The sequence below is a fragment of the Pan paniscus genome, chromosome X (assembly GCF_029289425.2).
Source record: "Pan paniscus chromosome X, NHGRI_mPanPan1-v2.0_pri, whole genome shotgun sequence".
NCBI classification, from domain to species: domain Eukaryota; kingdom Metazoa; phylum Chordata; class Mammalia; order Primates; family Hominidae; genus Pan; species Pan paniscus.
In genome coordinates this window covers 105,462,570-105,486,324 of record NC_073272.2, presented here as the reverse complement: position 1 = coordinate 105,486,324, position 23,755 = coordinate 105,462,570, and the positions used below count along the sequence as shown (strand labels likewise).

The 23,755-nt window shown below is 36.0% G+C and overlaps 1 protein-coding gene across 1 annotated transcript in view; it reads right to left on the bottom strand.

The window, feature by feature from the left end:
- Positions 1-8,682: 8,682 nt before the first annotated feature.
- NRK (Nik related kinase) overlaps positions 8,683-23,755 on the bottom strand; it is a 136,832-nt gene continuing 121,759 nt past the window's right edge. The window contains exons 24-29 of the mRNA XM_063601537.1: positions 22,923-23,027; positions 20,953-21,095; positions 20,504-20,653; positions 17,539-17,698; positions 14,114-14,253; positions 8,683-11,786 (exon numbers count right to left, since the gene is read on the bottom strand). Coding sequence (XP_063457607.1) covers positions 11,691-11,786; positions 14,114-14,253; positions 17,539-17,698; positions 20,504-20,653; positions 20,953-21,095; positions 22,923-23,027 — 794 coding nt within the window. The 3' untranslated portion in view covers positions 8,683-11,690. The remainder of the gene's footprint in view (positions 11,787-14,113; positions 14,254-17,538; positions 17,699-20,503; positions 20,654-20,952; positions 21,096-22,922; positions 23,028-23,755) is intronic.

Genomic DNA, 23,755 nt, shown 5'->3' with positions numbered 1-23,755 from the left:
AGGATAGCAGGAACTATGGTTTTTAAAGCATCAGGGGCCCATGCCCACTCAGCTCCCATGGAAGTAGTGGGATGATAGTGAATATAACACTAGGTGTCTGGGCTCCCTGTCTTGACAAATATTTCCATGGCCACACATGCCTCAGAGACCACTGTAAGAAACTAAGTGAGCAATAAATGTATCAATGTAGACTAGTGTAAACTATAGGCCAGTAGGGCACCCCTGAATTTTCTGATCCGTAAAAGATACCTGGGACCTTTCTATAACCCTAGTGAATGAAAGAAAAATGATTAAAATTAAATTTCCCCCAGACTTGTGGAATGGGTGTTGGAATCCAAATAACTGTTTTTGTTTGCTTGGATTCTGCACATTCGTTTGTGGAGTAAAACTCATAGTTTTTACAATATCAAATGAAGCCCATACTTTCCCAACTTTTTACATAATTTAAATTTTACCTATGGAGAAAAGCTTTTCCTTTTACATGTAGTTCAATTTGCTTTGAATTTCATTCCATTCATTTCCAACTATTTCAACATGTGAGACTCAACTTTATGGTGCTGCATGTTTACTTTTTAGACTTTTGGATAGATGATCCCATTTGGTATGCATTTTAGAGGTATCTACCTACCTGCAAATCAGACAGACTCTTTCAACTGCAAACAAAACAAAACAAAAAACAAAACAAAACATGCCTTTAGGGAATGCCTGATATCTAGCTGTTTATAGGAACATAATTAAAAATTTTGGATGGAAAAGTATACTGACAAGCTCTGAATGCCCTTAAATATGTCTCGGGATGATACAACATAAATAGTTGATCTTGAGAAAAACAATCACCTTCAAACCAAATGTCTGCATAAAACAGCCAGTTAAATGGCTTGTTTACTTTTTGTGCTATTATTTTACTAAATGCTGTTTGTCATTATTTATGAGCCTCGAGTAATTACTGAAGGGTTATAGTGGCCCTTATGTGTTGTTATAAAGGTAAGTAAGTAAAATTTAGAAAGACTCAATGTCTATATTGACCTATCCTTTGTTTCACTTCAGGTTTGTGGGGTAAAATCTTTTGAAATTACCAATAATAGGTCGTGACATTTTGGTCACCAGAACACAGATGATACTTTCATGAAACAACAAATGGATTCCTGAGTTTTAAGTGGTTGTAGATACAATAGCACCAAAAACAATCCAGGCAAAGCAAAAAGGGCCCATTTCTGCCCCTCAATTCATGTTTTTATTGAACAGTTTCTGTATGTTAAGCACCAAACAAGACACTTTGAAATATGAGGTGGCAAAACTGTAAGAAATGGTTAATCCATATATTTACAAAGTAGGCTGTGGACTAGCTTCTGAAAATATAAATCCATATAGAATCCATTTTACTCTTTCTTGAACTATTATTTTTAGATCAGTTGAGATGGTTGTGAACAATGTAAAATGTGATATGTGACTATGATATCTAAAACATGTTTGACCTTAATTCATTAGTTCCACCATTCAGTTTTTGGAATTAAAAAGTAGCAATACTCAATGGCTTTATTATCCTTAAGACCCTGAGTATTCATTTTTTTATTATTATACTTTAAGTTTTAGCATACATGTGCACAACATGCAGGTTTGTTACATATGTATATTTGTGCCATGTTGGTGTGCTGCACCCAGTAACTCTTCATTTAACATTAGGTATATCTCCTAATGCTATCCCTCCCCCCTCCCCCCACCCCACAACAGGCCTCAGTGTGTGATGTTCACCTTCCTGTGTCCATGTGTTCTCATTGTTCAATTCCCACCTGTGAGTGAGAACATGTGGTGTTTGGTTTTTTGTCCTTGCGATAGTTTGCTGAGAATGATGGTTTCCAGCTTCATCCATGTCCCTACAAAGGACATGAACTCATCCTTTTTTATGGCTGCATAGTATTCCATGGTGTATATGTGCCACATTTTCTTAATCCAGTCTATCATTGTTGGACATTTGGGTTGGTTCCAAGTCTTTGCTATTGTGAGTAGTGCTGCAATAAACATACGTGTGCATGTGTCTTTACAGTAGCATGTTTTATAATCCTTTGGGTATATACCCAGTAATGGGATGGCTGGGTGAAATGGTATTTCTAGTTCTAGATCCCTGAGGAATCGCCACACTGACTTCCACAATGGTTGAACTAGTTTACAGTCCCACCAACAGTGTAAAAGTGTTCCTATTTCTCCACATCCTCTCCAGCAACTGTTGTTTCCTTTTTAATGATTGCCATTCTAACTGGTGTGAGATGGTATCTTATTGTGGTTTTGATTTGCATTTCTCTGATGTCCAGTGATGATGAGCATTTTTTCATGTGTCTTTTGGCTGCATAAATGTCTTCTTTTGAGAAGTGTCTGTTCATGTCCTTTGCCCACTTGTTGATGGGGTTGTTTTTTTCTTGTAAATTTGTTTGAGTTCATTGTAGATTCTGGATACTAGCCCTTTGTCAGATGAGTAGATTGCAAAAATTTTCTCCCATTCTGTAGGTTGCCTGTTCACTCTGATGGTAGTTTCTTTTGCTGTGCAGAAGCTCTTTAGTTTAATTAGATCCCATTTGTCAATTTTGGCTTCTGTTGCCATTGCTTTTGGTGTTTTAGACATGAAGTCCTTGCCCATGCCTGTCCTGAATGGTATTGCCTATGTTTTCTTCTAGGGTTTTTATGGTTTTAGGTCTGACATTTAAGTCTTTAATCCATCTTGAATTAATTTTTGTATAAGATGTAAGGAAGGGATCCAGTTTCAGCTTTCTACATGTGGCTAGCCAGTTTTCCCAGCACCATTTATTAAATAGGAAATCCTTTCCCCATTTCCTGTTTTTGTCAGGTTTCTCAAAGATCAGATAGTTGTAGATATGCAGCATTATTTGTGAGGCCTCTGTTCTGTTCCATTGATCTATATCTCTGTTTTGGTACCAGTACCATGCTGTTTTGGTTACTGTAGCCTTGTAGTATAGTTTGAAGTCAGGTAGCATGATGCCTCCAGCTTTGTTCTTTTGGCTTAGGACTGACTTGGCAACACAGGCTCATTTTTGGTTCCATATGAACTTTAAAGTAGTTTTTTCCAATTCTGTGAAGAAAGTCATTGGTAGCTTTATGGAGATGGCATTGAATCCGTAAATTACCTTGGGCAGTATGGCCATTTTCACAATATTGATTCTTTCTACCCATGAGCATGGAATGTTCTTCCATTTGTTTGTATCCTCTTTTATTTCATTGAGCATTGGTTTGTAGTTCTCCTTGAAGAGGTCCTTCATGTCCCTTGTAAGTTGGATTCCTAGGTATTTTATTTTCTTTGAAGCAATTGTGAATGGGAGTTCACTCATGATTTGGCTGTTTGTCTGTTATTGGTGTATAAGAATGCTTGTGATTTTTGCACATTGATTTTGTATCCTGAGAGTTTGCTGAAGTTGCCTATCAGCTTAAGGAGATTTTGGGCTGAGATGATGGGGTTTTCTAGATATACAATCATGTCATCTGCAAACAGGGACAATTTGACTTCCTCTTTTCCTAATCGAATACCCTTTATTTCTTTCTCCTGCCTAATTGCCCTGGCCAGAACTTCCAACACTGTGTTGAATAGGAGTGGTGAGAGAGGGCATCCCTGTTTTGTGCCAGTTTTCAAAGGGAATGCTTCCAGTTTTTGCCCATTCAGTATGATACTGGCTGTGGGTTTGTCATAAATAGCTCTTATTATTTTGAGATACGTCCCATCCATACCTAATTTGTGGAGAGTTTTTAGCTTGAAGGGTTGTTGAATTTTGTCAAAGGCCTTTTCTGCATCTATTGAGATAATCATGTGGTTTTTGTCATTGGTTCTGTTTGTATGCTGGATTATGTTTATTGATTTGCTTATGTTGAACCAGCCTTGCATCCCAGGAATGAAGCCCACTTGATCATGGTGGATAAGCTTTTTGATGTGCTGCTGGATCCGGTTTGCCAGTATTTTATTGAGGATTTTTGCATCGGTGTTCATCAGGGATATTGGTCTAAAATTCTCTTCTTTTTGTTGTATCTCTGCCAGGCTTTGGTATCAGGATAATGCTGGCCTCATAAAATGAGTTAGGGAGGATTCTCTCTTTTTCTATTGATTGGAATAGTTTCAGAAGGAATGGTACCAACTCCTCCTTGTACCTCTGGTAGAATTCTGCTGGTCTTCGACTTTTTTTGGTTGGTAAGCTATTAATTATTGCCTCAGTTTCAGAGCCTGTTATTGGTCTATTCAGAGATTCAACTTCTTCCTGGTTTAGTCTTGGGAGGGTGTATGTGTCCAGGAATTTATCCATTTCTTCTAGATTTTCTAGTTTATTTGAGTAGAGGTGTTTATAGTATTCTCTGATGGTAGTTTGTGTTTCTGTGGGATCGGTGGTGATATCCCCTTTATCATTTTTTATTGTGTCTGTTTGATTCTTCTCTCTTTTCTTCTTTATTAGTCTTGCTAGCGGTCTATCAATTTTGTTGATCTTTTCAACAAATCAGCTCCTGGATTCATTGATTTTTTTGAAGGGTTTTTTGTGTCTCTATTTCCTTCATTTATGCTCTGATCTTAGTTATTTCTTGCCTTCTGCTAGCTTTTTGAATGTGTTTGCTCTTGCTCCTCTAGTTCTTTTAATTGTGATGCTGGGTGTTAATTTCAGATCTTTCCTGCCTTCTCTTGTGGGCATTTAGTGCTATAAATTTCCCTCTACACGCTGTTTTGAATGTGTCCCAGAGATTCTGGTATGTTGTGTCTTTGTTCTCATTGGTTTCAAAGACCATCTTTATTTCTGCCTTCATTTTGTTATGTACCCAGTATTCATTCAGGAGCAGGTTGTTCAGTTTCCACGTAGTTGAGCAGTTTTGAGTGAGTTTCTTAATCCTGAGTTCTAGTTTGATTGCACTGTGGTATGAGAGACAGTTTGTTCAACAGAAATTCTACATAATTTCTGTTCTTTTACATTTGCTGAGGAGTGTTTTACTTCCAACTATGTGGTCAATTTTGGAATAGGTGTGGTGTGGTGCTGAATAGAATGCATATTCTGTTGATTTGGGGTGAAGAGTTCTGTAGATGTCTATTAGGTCTGCTTGGTGCAGAGCTAAGTTCAGTTCCTGGATATCCTTGTTAACTTTCTGTCTCGTTGATCTGTCTAATGTTGACAGTGCGGTGTTAATGTCTCCTATTGTTATTGTGTGGGAGTCTAAGTCTCTTTGTAGGTCTCTATGGACTTGCTTTATGAATCTGGGTGCTCCTGTATTGGGTGCATATATATTTAGGATAGTTAGCTCTTCTTGTTGAATTGATCCCTTTACCATTATGGAATGGCCTTCTTTGTCTCTTTTGATCTTTGTTGGTTTAAAGTCTGTTTTATCAAAGACTAGGATTGCAACCCCTGCCTTTTTTTGTTTTCCATTTGCTTGGTAGATCTTCCTCCATCCTTTTATTTTGAGCCTATGTGTGTCTCTGCACGTGAGATGGGTTTCCTGAATACAGCACACTGATGGGTCTTGACTCTTTATCCAATTTGCCAGTCTGTGTCTTTTAATTGGAGCATTTAGCCCATTTACATTTAAAGTTAATATTGTTACGTGTGAATTTGATCCTGTCATTATGATGTTAGCTGGTTATTTTGCTCGTTAGTTGATGCAGTTTCTTCCTAGTCTCTCTGGTCTTTACAATTTGGCATGTTTTTGCAGTGGCTGGTACCAGTTGTTCCTTTACATGTTTAGTGCTTCCTTCAGGAGCTCTTTTAGAGCAGGCCTGGGGGTGATAAAATCTCTCAGCATTTGCTTGTCTGTAAAGGATTTTATTTCTCCTTCACTTATGAAGCTTTGTTTGGCTGGATATGAAATTCTTGGTTGAAAATTCTTTTCTTTAAGAATGTTGAATATTGGCCCCCACTCTCTTCTGGCTTGTAGAGTTTCTGCCAAGAGATCAGCTGTTAGTCTGATGGGATTCCCTTTGTGGGTAACCTGACCTTTCTCTCTGGCTGCCCTTAACATTTTTTCCTTCATTTCAACTTTGGTGAATCTGACAATTATGTGTCTTGGAGTTGCTCTTCTCGAGGAGTATCTTTGTGGCATTCTCTGTATTTCCTGAATTTGAATGTTGGCCTGCCTTGCTAGATTGGGGAAGTTCTCCTGGATAATATCCTGCAGAGTGTTTTCCAACTTGCTTCCATTCTCCCCGTCACTTTCAGGTACACCAATCAGACGTAGATTTGGTCTTTTCACATAGTCCCATATTTCTTGGAGGCTTTGTTCATTTCTTTTTATCTTTTTTTCTCTAAGCTTCTCTTCTTGCTTCATTTCATTCATTTGATCTTCCATCACTGATACCCTTTCTTCCAGTTGATCGAATCAGCTACTGAGGCTTGTGCATTCATCACGTATTTCTCGTTCCATGGTTTTCAGCTCTATCAGGTCCTTTAAGGACTTCTCTGCATTGGTTATTCTAGTTAGCCATTTGTCTAATTTTTTTTCAAGGTTTTTAACTTCTTTGCCATGGGTTCGAACTTCCTTCTTTAGCTTGGAGTAGTTTGATCATCTGAAGCCTTCTTCTCTGAACTCGTCAAAGTCATTCTCCATCCAGCTTTGTTCCATTGCTGGTGAGGAGCTGCGTTCCTTTGGAGGAGGAGAGGTGCTCTGATTTTTAGAGTTTCCAGTTTTTCTGCTCTGTTTTTTCCCCATGTTTGTGGTTTTATCTACCTTTTGTCTTTGAGGATGGTGACGTACAGATGGGGTTTTGGTGTGGATGTCCCTTCTGTTTGTTAGTTGTCCTTCTAACACTCAGGACACTCAGCTGCAGGTCTGTTGGAGTTTGCTGGAGGTCCACTCCAGACCCTATTTGCCTGGGTGTTAGCAGCGGAGGCTGCAGAACCGCGGATATTGGTGAACAGCAAATGTTGCTGCCTGATCGTTCCTCTGGAAGTTTTGTCTCAGAGCAGTACCCGGCCATGTGAGGTTTCATTTTGCCCCTACTGGGGGGTGCCTCCCAGTTAGTCTACTCGGGGGTCATGGACCCACTTGAGGAGGCAGTCTTTCCATTCTCAGATCTCCAGCTGTGTGCTGGGAGAACCACTACTCTCTTCAAAGCTGTCAGACCGGGACATTTAAGTCTGCAGAGTTTTCTGCTGCCTTTTGTTTGGCTATGCCCTGCCCCCAGAGGTGGAGTCTAGAGAGGCAGGCAGGCCTCCTTGAGCTGAGGTGGGCTCCACCCAGTTTGAGCTTCCTGGCTGCAATGAGCAAGACTCCGTGGGCGTATGACCCTCCGAGCCAGGCACAGGATGTAATCTCCTGGTGTGCCGTTTGCTAAGACCATTGGAAAAGCACAGTATTAGGGTGGGAGTGACCCGATTTTCCAGGTGCCATCTGTCACCCCTTTCTTTGACTAGGAAAGGGAATTCCCTGACCCCTTGCGCTTCCCGGGTGAGGCGATGCCTTGTCCTGCTTCAGCTCATGCTCAGTGCACTGCACCCACTGTCCTGCACCCACTTTCCGACACTCCCTAGTGAGATGAACCCGGTACCTCAGTCGGAAATACAGAAATCACCCATCTTCTGCCTCACACGCTGGGAGCTGTAGACTGGAGCTGTTCCTATTCAGCCATCTTGGCTCCCTCAGACCCTGAGTATTCTTAAATCGGGGTAAGGGCTCTATTAAAAAAATGCTATTATATCAGATGGAAATCAGTGTTAAAAAACGATTCAGTCAATAGATTTGCAGCATCAACATCCTTAGACCCCACTGCTCCTGCAAGTTACTAATAGCGAATAGCTAATGACTTCTAGTCATGACCTATCCTGTCCCCATGCTTTGATAAAAAGTCCCCAGAATAATGCCCTCTCTCAGCCTTAGGGACTCACCCTGTCTGAGCTAATTCCAATTTGTGATGATACTTTTATTCCTTTGCTCATAACACTGTCCCCTAAAGTAGCTGAAGTCAGTGTACCCTAAAATAAAGTTGAGTAAAACAATTTGATTGTAATGAAACGTTTTGAATTCAGCCCTTAACAACCTGGATAAGCATTATGTGATCCAGGTAGCCCAGCTCCAGAATGCCTGGCCACACATGCCAAATTAGGACAATACCCAACAGGCTCTAATGAGTAAGCCTGATGAACACCTCTCCAAAATGTCCCGAGATGACAGGATGTGCATGGGATTATACTTTTAATACTCCACTGTCAAGACCTGCTGAGGGAAATTCTGTTCTTCTGGTCCTAAAGAAAGGACTAAGCTTCTTTTGAAAACCTGCCATGATTACTCTGTCTTCTGTATTCTGCCATCAGCCTGCACTAAAACCCTTCTTAAATGAAAGATACTCTGTGATAGAGTGCTTCACCTTTCCTCTCCTCTGGACTTGAAAATACTGGGGTGGCATGGGAGGGAAGGCAGCATTGAAACTTGCTTGAGTTTTACCCATACCATGTGAATCTATGCCTATGTGTAAAGTCCTATATATTTAGAGGAAAATTAATCAGCTTCTAATTTCACTACTGTAGCCAGAAGGTATTTTTAAAATCAGATTAATATATCCCTCTTTGGCCAGAATTCCAAATGCAACAACAAGCTGAACCCCTAACATATTCTAATCAGTTCATTATTATATACTTTAAAGAAATGAATATTATTTGAATAAGTCCTAATTCCATGGCATTAGATAAGTATATTTCAATAATGACATCAACCGATGATTTACAAAATTTTATTTTTCAAGGTTGAACAATGATTCATTGTAGGCTTTCAGATGAAACAATTAGCAGTCTTGAAGTACACATTGAATACAAATTAATTTGATTTCAGTAGGCACATTTCTTGGAACAAACTGAAGAGTACTTAAAAGATCCCATTGAATGCATGTGGCATTATTCCTAGTTTACGGATACTGTTTGAACTAAATGAATCTTGGGAGAGGGCAGTTAGTAATTAATGCATTTAGAAACTGATAGCGCTAAAATATTAAAACTTATGCATTCCAATGTTTACATGTGTATGTGTGTGTGCACATGTGATTCTGCTTTGCCTGTTTTACTATCTTAATGATTATCCCTTCTTACTGTTTCCTCTGAGGATCTTACCTCACTTCTACTGACAGTCAGTCAGAAATTTTCTTATCAGCCCTTTTATCCATCATTTTCTAGTTTTCAAATATTTCCAATAATGCCTTTTATTTTAGACAAGGGCTTTGTTGAAAAACCTAAATTACACCAAAATAAAACCATACTTTATCCCTAGTGCTGCTCATAACCTGCCAGAACTTTCATGCTTCCAATCACAAGGGCTAGGGAAATTGTCTAGTCAGGAGCCCCCCTCCACACTTCTGTGACGGGCTGGGGCTTCCAGGTACTGCTGCTACAAGGTAATGTATAGATATAATTTCTTCTGTCTCTTACAAAATAAACTGACCATGAAATATCATTGTCCCTTCACTTTCTTGTTTCAGCTGGCAAAGGATGTAAAGATTCCAGATGGATTTACATCTAAGTCAGAAATATTCATTACCTATGAGCCACTTTAAATATTTTCTGTCCTTTCTAAATGATTACCTAACATTTCAATCTCCCTTTTTGACATGTGCCCAGCTTCCTTTCTTTATTAACACTTTATCCTTTAAAGCTCGGTTTATCATTTACAATCTCTCTTACTTGGTTACTTTGGGACACCATTGTAGATTCAGGTCACTTTTGCCTATTTTTACCAGAATAACTGCCACAGAGTGCAATGGGAGTTGACTTCCTAAAATAGTTTACTGTCTTACTGTCTTCAAATATGATTTTAAGATAAAACTTATTTTTAAGCTTAACTTTGAGTAAATATTATGAAGAAAAAATGAATTATTAAAAGACTTGATTCTACACACTACGTATATGAGGAAATTTTCTGAAATTAAAACATAGCAAGCTCCATTTGCTCAGCGATGAGGTACTTGCACAAAGTTCCCCATGGCCTTTTGGTGTACAAATTTATAATAATGAAGACTACTTCTAAGAAAAAAAAATTGACATAAAAGTTTGTTTTTTTTTTTAAAAAAAACTACTGCATTCAAAAAGTTGTTTGAGTTGTAAACACTCAAGGATAAGCCAGTTTTAGGATCACATTATTGTGTCACAGTAAAAGAAATGTGAGTCACATTTATTTCCTTAATTAATGGATTCAGGCTTTCCTAAATTCTCAATAATGAGCTACACTACATTCTTGATGTAAGTTGTTAAGAAATCCAAATCTTCATTTCTAGCACTAAGTGTCAAGAAATGTGCTATTATGAAATCACACATAGTCAGCTGCTTTTGTATTTTGGTTAACCAGGTAGTTTGAAAATTATTTTCCCACTAGCACTGTCCTCAGATTTTAGAAGCAGAACTAGAGGAATTATATTGAGGTATACTTTGTGGCAGTTCTGTTGCTTCTCTATTGCCCCAGAATTTACCATGGTATTGAGGATGGATATGCAGAAATTATGCTCTTCATCAGGTAGCAGTTACCATAGGTGACCAAACATCACCTGTCTATGGCGTCTATAACATATTTGGGTGATGGACTAGCATGACTTTCACTACTCTAATTTTGCAGGCTTATATATATGGTGAAAGTTGTATATTTTGTGAAATCTTTTTTTTAACCTTTAACATTAAGTCGTTACACATGAACTTATCACTGAATATGTTTAGATTAATTTCTGATTTTACAAAAAATGAAATCTGAAAAACACAGATATTAGCAAAGTTTTTTCATAGTTATGTTTAATTCTTTTTGTTTAATACTGGAAGGAAGCTTTTGTGTAGTCTAATCTTGGATTGGGCAAATATTTGATGCTGTCTGATAGTCACACTGTTGGCCAGATAATAATTTTGATAAATCAATCTATCTGCTTTGGGGAGTAGAATTTGACGCCTACGTTAAGGTATTAAAAAATACTCATTCTACAGTACACGTGTATAGGAGTTCAGTCCTGTATTCAGGCTCACAACTGTATTATTTGGTGGTTTGTAACAACAGCTATTGCACATCTTTTGGGGGTTCTGAGAAAAACCAAGTGTCTGGGGCTTTCTTCCTTTCTTCTTATCAGGAGAAAACCAGCTTAAAAATGGGTGAAAAGAACAAAACTGGTCTTTAACTGTAGGCTTAATTGGCATGAATCAGTGAGAAAACGAGTGGTGGCCTTTTCCCCTTTGTCGCCATAGTTTTCTCTGGGCATGCAGGTTGTTCAACCTTAGTCTGGGTTATAATAATCTTTAAGATTTTTGTTTCTTGACTAAACCTTTGGTTCTTTATATAGCTTTGGAAAAATCACAGTTTGCCGATGTTTTTCTTTTTCTGAAAAATCTTATCCCAGTGCCGATTCTTTTGAAGGCTGCTTGTAATCTAATTCATAACAGGTTTCTTTACTCCATGTTGTAAAATCTGAATACAGATACTGTCCAAACTGTCCAAAGAGTAATGTTTGAATTCACAGTAACAAAAGTTACAAAGTTTGTGCAAAAGACATTGTACACCATTGGAGTACCTAGAGCTTGCTATAGTTAATTTTATACATAAAGCTGCATTTCTCATTAAAACTATTCTGTGCTACATTAAAAGTAAAGTTTTGGATTTAATCTTTACTAAAAATAAAACTGAATACTCATTTAATCTCTGAAATCTGAAGATGCAGACTGCCTATACATGATGTTTATAATGTGGTAATAAATCACTGGAAACTTTTAGACATCATAATTGCTTTGGAGCTCTTCAAGTTTTCCAAGTGTCATGAAGTAAACCCGGCTGTGGTGATTGCGCAGGGTAGAGGTAAAGAACAGCTTGAAAAAGAAAGAAATACACTGTCAACAGATATTTAATACATTGCAACCAGATATTTCATATAACTATAATTTTATCTGCATCTGCTAATTAAGATATTAAGCCTTACTGTTTTGTGGAATAGTTTGGTTTTCAAATGAAAGAATGAGTTTACATTAGTTTGAAGTCTAACTTATACATTTTTAAAACAACCCTTTTACTATAGTCTACATAATTATAATTTATATGGTTAAATAAAATTAGTAATTTCGTAGGTGGCCTTCATTTGCTGAAGTTCTTGATTATTTTTGGGCAATAATTCTTTGCTTTTTAAAACAATAATCTACTTATATTCCAGTTGGCTTTTCTTTTAATATAAGGAAACAAATTATTTAGGTGTTGTTTACCATTGCTGCTTATATTTAAGAAGCCATTGAAATTTTCTACTTGGTACAATTTTCTTTTTTTTTCTTTTCATTATTTTTTAATATTAAAAAATTTAACAGACAGATAATACTGTATGTTTTTATCACATACAAAATGATGTTTTGAAGTCCATATACACTGTGGAATTGTTAAATCTTGTTAATTAACAAATGTATCACCTCACGTGGTTATCATTTTTATGGTGAGAGCACTTAACATCCACTCATGCAATTTTCTATCTCAGCAAAATGGACATCAATAGATTGATAAAATGAGTGAAACCCAGTGGCTTAGAGAGGGACATGTTGTGTAAATGTGGTCTGTACCATAAAGAAAATTATAACAAAATATGCACATAAATATCAAACAAATGTCTCCTTGTTAGGACTAAGGCTTTTGACATCCACAGTGGCTATATTTAGGAGATTTTGTGACATGATGATGATAAGATACACTAGGTGTGACAAAGGGAAGCAGGGAGTCTCTAATTTGTGATACTGTGAGCTTACAGTGTATGTAACTGTACATTTTGCTTGATAAAAGATAATATTTGAAATTATTAAAATTTAAATATTAAAAATATTTAATATTATTAGACAAAGGCAGCAATCATAGTTACTTCGGTTAGTAGTCATCAAGAAAACAAATAATCTTTTAAGAAAAAATTATATGATTATACTGAGTTAAATAAAATTTGAAATGCCCTCGCTTAACTCTTCTAAGATCTGCTTTATACCCAATTAAATAAAAATCTTCATAAACCTTTACAGAGTTTGCTCTATACAGAGGGGGATGCAGGGCTTTAAGTGTATATGAAAACAGTATTTTACATTTCATAGTAAGTAATTTTACCTCATAATAAAGAGACAACATTGTAATTTTTTTAAAAGATATGCTAGTCATTCTTGACTTAACATATCTGATGTTACAGGCAATCTGTGAGATGCTTACAGATATGACTAGTTGTCACAATTGTTCCCAAAGCAGTTATTAATATTTCTATTTTGGAGATGAAGGAACTAAGGATCAGAAAGATTAATCAAACTTCTCAGGTTCTCTAACCTGGTTAGTCCTGGTTAGAGCCAGGACTGCATTCTAGGTCTCGCTGACCTGAAACACAGGTTTTTGCCATTTCATCTCTTCACATTGTAAATTGGCAACTTTGCTTGACATACAGTGCTTTACCCTGGCTGTTCTGATATTAACTCAAACCCTCTGCAATCTCTTCTCAACATGAATGTTTCCTAATCCTATTAGGACTATTTCTTCACACTATTATTTCCTATAATAGGTAGGAATGGTAATAATCTTACACCATGAAATTTTCCATCTAAACTATTTGAATTGGTTGTTAAAATTGATCAAATTATACAAATAATTGCCAGATCTTGATTTTATTTTTATTTTCTGCAAAATAAACATCATAACACCCACTTGTGAAGATAAATTGAGATAGCTGTTAAAGTATCTAGCACAAGGCCTACTATACAATTAAGTGCTCAGTAAACATAAGTACATTTTCCTTCTGTTATTGAATTATGTTGAAAGCTATAAAAGGCAGATTTGCTCAAGCGTTTTGTTTAAAAATATCATTTTAATATGAACATGAAAGGCACTATGAATCAAAGACAATAAAGGATTTCGAACCAAATAAAATAATGGCTAAGCTTTGCTTAAGACATAACTAGAATTTTTTCTTATTTTTTCAAAATGAACTTCTTTTGAAACCAAATTTCATCACTTACCAAATTAGCATTTCTACTGCAAAATATAAAATTGTTTTTAATCAATAGTATGCCAGTTTGAAAAAATATACCACAAATATATTTATAGCCAGAAGGAAAAGGACAGAAATTTCTTTTGTTGGTTCATTTTCAATGGTTGCGTTATTTTTGCTGTAACTGGAGGGTGTAAGCTATACCTTGTCACCCCGGGTGCACAGGAATCTCAGCTTCTTAATTGACCTGCGCTTCAGCTCACTTTCCAGAACCCTGGATTGCAAAGAGCGCACTTCAATGGCCTTTTGGCCCCATCCTGTGGTTCGCTGTGTACATTCAAAAGCTACAATACAAATGAAAAAAAATCAGAAAAACACAAAATCTTTCTGGCCATCATAGAAAATTATAACTACAGTCAATGTTTGTTTATTAAGAGGCTCATTGTTACAGTTCAGGTTAGCACATCCTGTTTTTCCCTCCTGTAGTCAGTTGTTTGGCCATTTTGCTGCTCAAGAGTGGTGTTCAAACTGGCTATCTAAAGGCACCATTGTAATCAACATTTAATTACCAGGTCTCAATTATTTAATTCTTGTATTCATATCCTCTAAGACCATAGAAAAAGCTAAGGACTAATTCTATCCCATTTGTAGACATTGTGATCTACTCACAGCCACTCTTCATTTTATAGTCTAAGTGACATACAGCATTCCTAATAAGGGCTCCTAATAAGGGTGTATATTTGTGCTCCAGTGACGTACATGAAAACCTGACTCTCAAAAATTAAAATAGTTAAAAAATGACTTGCTCAAATAATGACTGTAGCAACCCTAATGCAATTCAATAAATTATCATGTTATAAGCAGAACCAAAGCTAATTTGATATTCTTAAGGTTTTTTCCTGCTCAGGAAATATTTATTAAGATTTTAACTTTTTTGACTCTATTTTATAATACTTTGTGAAAAATATAGATTATGACAATAATTGCCTTAAACCTAATTGTGTAAACAGTCAGTCAGCTGGTGCTGCAAGGTATTTTTTGACACAAGGAACAGCACTATTATTACATTTTTAACTTTCAATTTAATATTCTTTATGTACTTCATGGGGAAAAATTCCATAAGTAAATAAAATCCTGACATTTAAAATAATATCAAGATTTTAAACTCAAATTAAAATAGTCTAGGAAACAACAAAATAAGGCATCTTCATTCTCATATTAACATGATTAAAATCAGAATTCAATTAATTACTTTGATTTTTCATTTTTTCTATTATAAAAGGAATAAGTTGACTAAGAAAAATGGTTATCCTGGAAGAAGACTTTATAAGTCAAATTTCAGACTAGAATTAAAATAACTCCAGATATAAGGGAAATAAGGAAAATCAGTCTCCAGAGGGTTGGGAACAAGTAACAGATCTAATCTATCTAGAGTTGAATTTCTTCACCTATGTGACTACTTTATTAAAAATGATATTTTTGTCAACAACAACATAGATCAAAAATTCTAAACTTAAAGCACAGGCTTTTTGCTGAGTCCAAGTACATAATTCATATGGCATCGCATAATTTCCACCGTAGTCCCAAAACACCTACATCTGCCACTTAACCTAGCTACTGAGCTAGCTTGCTTTCTGAGATGAAACACAATGATTTGGAAGTGGGAACACTTAGTAATACCTGATGCAATTGTTAAGCCTGTACATATTTGTTTGGAAATGGAGAGCAATGATTTGAACACATTTATTATAACTTCAGAAAACATAAAATTTAAATTGGGGAAATCTGGATCTGAATTAGTTTTAAATAACAAAGCAGTTGTTTGTAGACAGAATAATACAGTAATTGATCTCCTTAATATCAGTGTTATATGACAGTCTTTAGCATACTCTCAAAATATCCTTAATATACAAACTAAAATATCATGTTCTTATAGTACTGTAATTTATTTTACGTGTAGCTGTCTTTCAAATTCTAGCAACTTAAAGTAGCTTTTTTTTGTTTTAGGTCAGAAGTTGTCCTGTCTGAGGACAAGAGCTGCACCAGATGACTTCTCAAGATCCCTTTGACCCTTATGATTGTCTACTGGCATAAATATAAGGGTTTGTTCAGTTTCCTATTTGAACTGAATTTCCTTATAACCATTTCTGATTAGCATATCGATCACAAAAGTACCACTGTAAAGGATAGAACATGAGTCATTATTTTTACTTTCTTTTGCCCCGAATCTGTCAATTACACTGTAAGCATTTATCTTCTGTCACTTAAAGTGGTTTTAAACCCTCTGTGAGTTCTTACTTGTTTGAGGAAATTGGAGCAGGTTTTCAGGACAATCCTTAAACTGACTATATATGAAAAAAAAAAAAGAAGAAGGATTCTGCAGATGCAATGCAAAGTGCCATCATCCCATATAAAAAATGTTCATTAAAAAGCAGTTCTTTCAAAATGGTCCTTAAAGCCACATGAGGATCATATTTAGTCATTTTATAGAGATCTCAGAAGCATCTGCCTTCTCATTTGACAGACCATCTCTCTCTCTCTCTCTCTCTCTCTCTCTCTCTCTGTCTCTATGTTGTCAACAACAACATAGACTAAAAATTCTAAACCTAAAGCAAAGGCTTTGTGCTGAGTCCAAGTACATAGTTCATATGACATCGCATAATTTCCACCTTAGTCCCAAAACACCTACATCTGCCACTTAACCTAGCTACTGAGCTAGCTTGCTTTCTGAGATGGGACACAATGTTTTGGAAATGGGAACACTTAGTAATACCTGATGCAATTGTTAAGTCTCTCTCTCTCTCTCCACACACACACACACACACACACACACACACACTGCTGCCTTTTTCCTTTTTCTCCATTAAACTTCTCTTTTCTATAATAGCTATCCTCCAGCTAATCATTCTACTCTCTCTAATATATTTACTTTTTGTATGCATTATGTTCCTTATCTAGAATCACGTCTGGGGTCACTGAGCCTCAGAACATATACAAGAATCTCAAATTATTTGGATTTCTCAGATCAGCAGTCCTGCTTTGGCTAGGAAGAAAAAAATATCCTGGTTTGATGAAGGTGAAAAGGCATTTTTCTTTGTTGCCACGTGGTTGGTACCTAACAAGCACTCCAGTCAGTCATATCTGTCACTTTTCTAAATGATTTGATTCTTCACAGGAATATCACTCACAAAATAGAACTCTACTGACTATAAAAAATAGAAGTATTTGGCTCTTTTATACTAGTTGGCAGTCTCCTAAGATAAAGATAAACCCCACAATCAGTGTGATGAAAAGAAGCATTTCCAATATCTGTGTAAAGTCTGCAAGTAAAGGGAGTTAAAACAAAATTATAGATTTTTGTGGAAAGGAATTAGCTCTCATTTCAGTTATACAATATTGCAAATAACTCAGATAACCAAAATGAGTCTCTTTGTGGTACTCTCACGAATTCATTAAGCATAGGACAAATACAGGCATCACCTTACTAAGAGAATAATTATGCAGAACCCCAAATTAATCTTATGTGTCTTAAGAAAATGTAATAATTCAGGAAATCTTTTCTTAGGACACTTTTTTACCCTTGTAAAGTTTCTCTGGGGTCCTGAAGAAGAAATAAATTGTATACATACCTATAGAAGATGGTATGTCTTTCCACATTTCAAGGATCTTCTTGAAGAGTTGTTCATTTGCTTCCACAGAGAGGGCTTCAGCATTGAAGGTGAGCATCATGCCAATTCCCAAGCAATCAGGTAAAATGATGATATTCTGTGGTATAATGATTTCCAGGGGCTGGAATTATGTTTCATAAAGATTTATATGTCCAATATTTTATCACTACTACTTTAATCGAAGCAGCTTGGCAGAGCAATAAAGACCAAAAGAGGTTCAAAGAGCAAGGAGGAAGAGAAACCTCTATTTCCAAAGTAATAAGCATGCTATCCAATATTTGAAGAGAGCTGCTTTCTTTATGTCATAAATTCATAACTGTTAAATATTCTTCTTTATAATTAGGAGAAAGCCTTATTTTAAAAAAGCAAAGATGTATTTCCAACGCAAAGAGATTTCTTGACATTTCACAAATTATTATGTATCATAATAGAAGAAACACTACTTGTTACAGACTTGGGTTTAAGATAACACATTAATAAATACTTTAGTAATTAATGTACAAATCAAATAACAAATATACAATACTTGCTTATCAGCCAACTCACTCAAATTAGAAATAGAAAACTAATCTAAAAAATAGCTTAAGCTTAAAATGTTTACAAGGGACAGCTTTATAATAGTCTTCACAGCTTGAAATATAACTTTAAGTCATTTCCCCCTTTGCAAAAAAGTTAGAATTTCTTTTCCAATTAATATAATTTCAAATGCACTTAAGATACACATTCAAAGACATATTTGGTGACATAATACGAAAAACTAAGAAATATCTAAGCATTTCTAAATTTCATGATGCACAAAACAATGCAATAAAGTTTTCTTAAACTACAGATATTGTCACATTAACAGTATTTCCCTGCAAATGAAAAATTGTGTTCCTCTATGGTTTCTTCAAACTAGCACATTCAAAAAAAAAAAAAAGTCAGAAACTATACTTGCCAAACCCAGCGTACTCAGGCCAGGTGCTTGAGGCCATGTCCCAGCAACAACAATCCTTATAACTAAAATGGGGATCCAGAGACGAAAAGCAATTTTAATGCGTTCCCTGGGCACTTGCATGAGCAATTGAATCAGAAAAAAAAGATAAAGGAAGAGAGTAAAAGAAATTGCAGGAAAGAAGGTTGTCTTAATAAAATCTGTTTAGAAAAAAACTGGACTGCTGCAAATCCGTACAGCCTCAGATGCTTCTCAGATGATTCCTGAAGTAACCAGATATTCTTTAGCACACATGGTTCCCTTGTATCATTACAGCTTTTGTAATCTAGCACTCTTGGAAAAATAGTATTTTTATTATATTCTTTCTCAGAAGACACCCCCCTCCCTGATATTAGAGTCCTTTCTCTTTAAATGGGTCAAGACACTAGAGTATTTAGCTAAAAATATTTTTGAATATACACAAGGTATCCTAATTGGGTCAGAAAGTGATTTTTAAGAACTCATCTCTAACTAACAAATTGCTTCAAAAGGAAATAACTTTCCTTGCTTATTAATCATGTGAAACACGCGGGTCAACATTCCTGAATTACTTTTCAAATAAGTGTAAACATGGACCAATGCTGCAAAGTTCAATACTGCACTAGCTTCTTAATAAAAGCTATCTGACTCAACATTTAAAAAAAAAAGAGAGATGCAGGAAGCTACGGAAGACACTCCAACTGAAGAGTACAACAATAGCTATATCAAAATTAACTTGACCTCACGTTTAAGTGGCTTTGGCTAAGATTGGTTCAGTATTTTCTACATTATCAACAGTGTGATTTCTATATAATCATGGGCAACAACTGAGTAATAAGCTAATTATCTTTAATATGACCAAAAGACTTTTACAAAATTGTCCCCACTAATGTCCTGACAATTGGTTTATGTAATTTGTTAGAGACATATGAGACAATTCTGAGAGCTGTTCAAAATATCACACAACTGTAGTAATTTGAAAATACATCAAAGTTTTCTCCTGGACTTTTTGTATAATGCTAAACCGCCAAAACTTTGGTTGTCTAAAAATTGGGAATTTAAATATAGTGAAGCAGAGAACTGTTGGTTTAGGCCTTCCTTTTAAATAAAAATTTCAATAGGACAAACATCATTGCCAACATCAAATTTGAGACACAGTAGAATTATATTTTGTATGGTGTGTGTGAGGGATATTACATTATGTTCAAACTCTTTATGTAAATGATGTGTATAATATTTTTATGACAATCTATATTTTAGATGTTGCACCGTATTTCACAAAATATAAGCATTTAAGAGTTGAGGAGTATCTGCTTTTAAAATGCTGAATCTTTTGATCAGAAATTCTAACTATAATTAACCAGATAAGAGAACATTTTATGATAATTTGCTGTTATGTCACTGTTGAGGTAATATAATAAAGAATAGGAATACACATAATAATGCTGCAATACTGGTGTATTTTTTTAAAATTTGTTAATGCATTGTGAAGTGCAGAAAAACTAAAGCAAGTACTGCAAAATCAAATACACTTTATGGTCAGTTATTATAAATATATAAACATAAATGGGTAGAGAATGTAGAGCATATATCCCACCTAAAAGGAGCTATGAATGAATAAATTCCAATTGATAATGGCTAGATAGTAATGTGGCACTGATGCTATCTAGTCTTCTGATGTAGCAATAGAAGTCCAGAGTTTAAGTGTAAACTTTATTCATTAAAAATAAAAAAAAATTAGGCAAGACAAGCAAAATCAATCTGCAGAATATACTCAGCTTTCTAAACTAAGGAATCATCAGTGTTTTTTGTTTATGCAAGACCACTTTCTGGCACTCTATACTTACCTTTTATGTCTCAGTTCCAGTATAGACATTACTAATCATATTTTTAAACCTTTCAGAGTTTTGACAGTTGGAAAAACTCAAATGGTGGTATACAATAATTTCTAGGAATCTGAAGGTGTTATCTTACATTCTTTGGCAGGGTCACATCAGACATAACCTCAGATTCTGCATCGATGAGGTGATATCCATCTGCTGAGCTGAAGAAAATCTTTAGTCTTTTTTCAGAACCAATAGCCAGATCAACTGTCACTGGCTTATGATCAAGTGTTGGAAATACCTGTGAATATAAAACCAAATATGGCCAAAAGGCCAAAAATGACATTCTAACTAAGGCAAAAATTCCCTCACTCTTTTGTCAGGTTTATAAGTGTACAAAACCCAGGTGGATTTTTAAAATGGCATATTGTATTTAGAGACCTGTGTATTACAGTTTTTCTTAGATCTGTTATTACAACAAAGAAATAATTATGTTCAATAGCTTCAAAATATTGAGTTTCTCTTCAAAGGTCAGATTGGCAATGATCATAAGAGCCTTGTATGGCCCTGCATTCTGTTTGCTGTCTTCAAGTTCCTTGCCTTGAGCTTCAGCAAATGAAGGAGCTCATCTGGTCTCTTAAACCGGTTCGCTGGATCAGCTGCCTGTATTTTTGCCAGTATTCGTATATAGGCTTGATAGGACATGTAGTCTCCTTCAGAGTCTGCTGATTGATCAATGCATACTTGGTAGGGAATGAAAAGGGCCAGACATGTTAACCTACCATATACTGGGCATGTACTATAGGCTCCTATGGTTTCTAGTCCAAAACAAAAGGCCAAACAGGATTCATTGCCAAGATCAGATCACGGTAGAGGACTGAGCATCACAGGATTCACCATACTGTAGTTGTGAGGTGGGAGTCAAGAACTGCAGTGAGGACTTGGACAAGAACTGTGTATCAGGCTAGACAGACTGTTGGTACTTATTTCTTCGCTTTCCAGCTCCATACCAGGCAGCTCTGACCAATCAGCAGACACCCAAGAATAAACCCATATCCAAATACTGACAGCTGAACCAAGGCCCAATTTAGGGAGATCAGATCAGGGATGTGATGTGATTTGTCTTAGGGTTGACTCAGACTGTATATACAGTCATCTGTATAATTTATAGAAGAACATAGTTATTATGCAAATAGACATTGGCAGGTAGTCATAAGAATTTGCTCATCTTTATTGTATACATGTGATGTGTTCCCTTACAAAATATACCATGTAAACAGATCCTGACTTAAGATACAAAAGTATTTCATGAATACCTTGCTGCGTCTGTCAGGATGGGTCCCTATCAGTGCTTTGTTAAAACCTGTCTATGGATCAACTAGTTAAAAATCACCTGGAACATCTGCTAAAAATATCAATTCCCAGACCCTACTCCAGACCCACTAATTCAGCCTGGTGTTGGGTCTGAGATCTAAACCTTTACCAAATGTTCCAGCTAATTCTGATATACATCCTAGGTTAGAAGCTACTGGACATGATAGAATGCTGCCAGTTCTTTAGTCAACCCTCATTACTATGGAATAAATACAAAATAATTCCATTTAAGTAGAATTCTGGAGCATTATAAGTAAGTTACTCTAGATAAAAACAGTCCCTCATTTTAAGGTTAGTTGTTTAAGACACTCAATTGTTTATTTATGTGGCCTATCCATAGAAGTTCAGCCAAACTGTAATAAAGTTAGAAAGAGTACTGGTAAGCCTAACCACCATGTCTCACAATATTAATAGATATAGAGAGAAATGTGTTTAGAGTTCCAGCTTGGAAAGAATATAGACCCATCCAACCCCTTCCCATACCCACATATTGTGGCCATGGTAACTGGAGCAAAGGCTTTCTTTTCCCTCCTTTTTCCTCCAAGGGTGTTCCCCCTCTATCATTACCATACCTTTCTTTACCTTCCCTCTGCTCTCTATCCCCCACTAAGAGAAAACAGGGACTTTCTCAGCTTCAATTTATTGGGGTGGCACCCAAAGCCTGTGTTTGGGGCTCTGAAAGAGAAGGTCTTCATATTGACTACAGGAATTGGGAGTGAGGCGCTGGTGGGGAGGTCCTATAAGGGGAGGGGCCAGGGATTTCCCTCGCATTCTCCCTTGCTGTGGTGCCTGTGAATTGTCTAAAAAAGGGTTAAACAGTAATTACTGACATGGTATATTCAAGTTACATTAGTGAGACCCCATCTCTACAAAATATTAAAAAATTAACCAGGTGTGATGTATGCCTGTAGTCCTAGCTACTTGGGAGGCTGAGGTGGGAGGATGGCTTGAGCCCAGGAGATCAAGGTTGCAGTGAGCTATGATCATGCCACTGCACTCTAGCTTGGGCCAGAGTGAGAGAGTGAGACCCTGTATCTAAAAAATAAACAAACAAACAAGCAAGCAAACTAACAACAAAATTTCATTAACTATAGAAGAATGGTATATACTTCTGCATCTGTATTCCAAGGTACGATTCTGTTCACAATTTCTTCTCAAAATAAAAAATCATATAATCCAAAGAAAAAGGAGATCACTCACTTTAATAGCAGTGCTTTCATCAAAGGACTTTGGTGCCCATGCATAAAGGTGAATTGATGATTTCAAAGCAATTGCAATATATGTTGTTTCTTCATGTTGGACTATAATGATAAAACACAAAAAAGTAACGATGCCACAGAGTTAACAAGAACACTCAAGTATTTGTATTTGTCATAAAAAATGCCATAATCACAATTTAAGAGCACAGACAGTATATTTTTGGGGAAGCTACTTGGTTACAATTTGATGCCCACAAAAAGGTAACAAAATTACTGTATAGTTTTATGGAGTATACATATTCGCCTTCAAGAGCACTCTAAATTGTACACCAAAACATTGATGAAAGAAATTAAAGAAGACCCAAATAAATGAAAAAAGTTCTCCTGTTCATAGATAGGTAGATTTAACATTGCTGAAATAGCAATATGGTCCAAAATTGTCTCCATAGATTCAATGCAATCCCTATTAAAATCCCAATGGCCTTTTATTGAAGAAATGGAAAAGTTGATCCTATATTTCATGTGGAATCTTAAGAAGCTCTTAATAGCCAAACAATGTTGAAAAAGAAAATCTAAGTTGGAGAACTCACACTTTCCAATTTCAAAGCTTACTGCAAGTTACAGTAATCAAAGCAGTATGGTACTAAATAACATAAGGAGAGACATATAGATCAATGGAATAAAATTGGGAGTTGGCAAATAAACCCATACATCTATGGTCAATGGTGTTATACCATTCAATAGGGAAAAAACAGTCTTTTCAACAAATGGTGCTGGGACAAGCGGATGTATCTATGCAAAACAATAAGGTTGGAGTCCAAATTTCACAC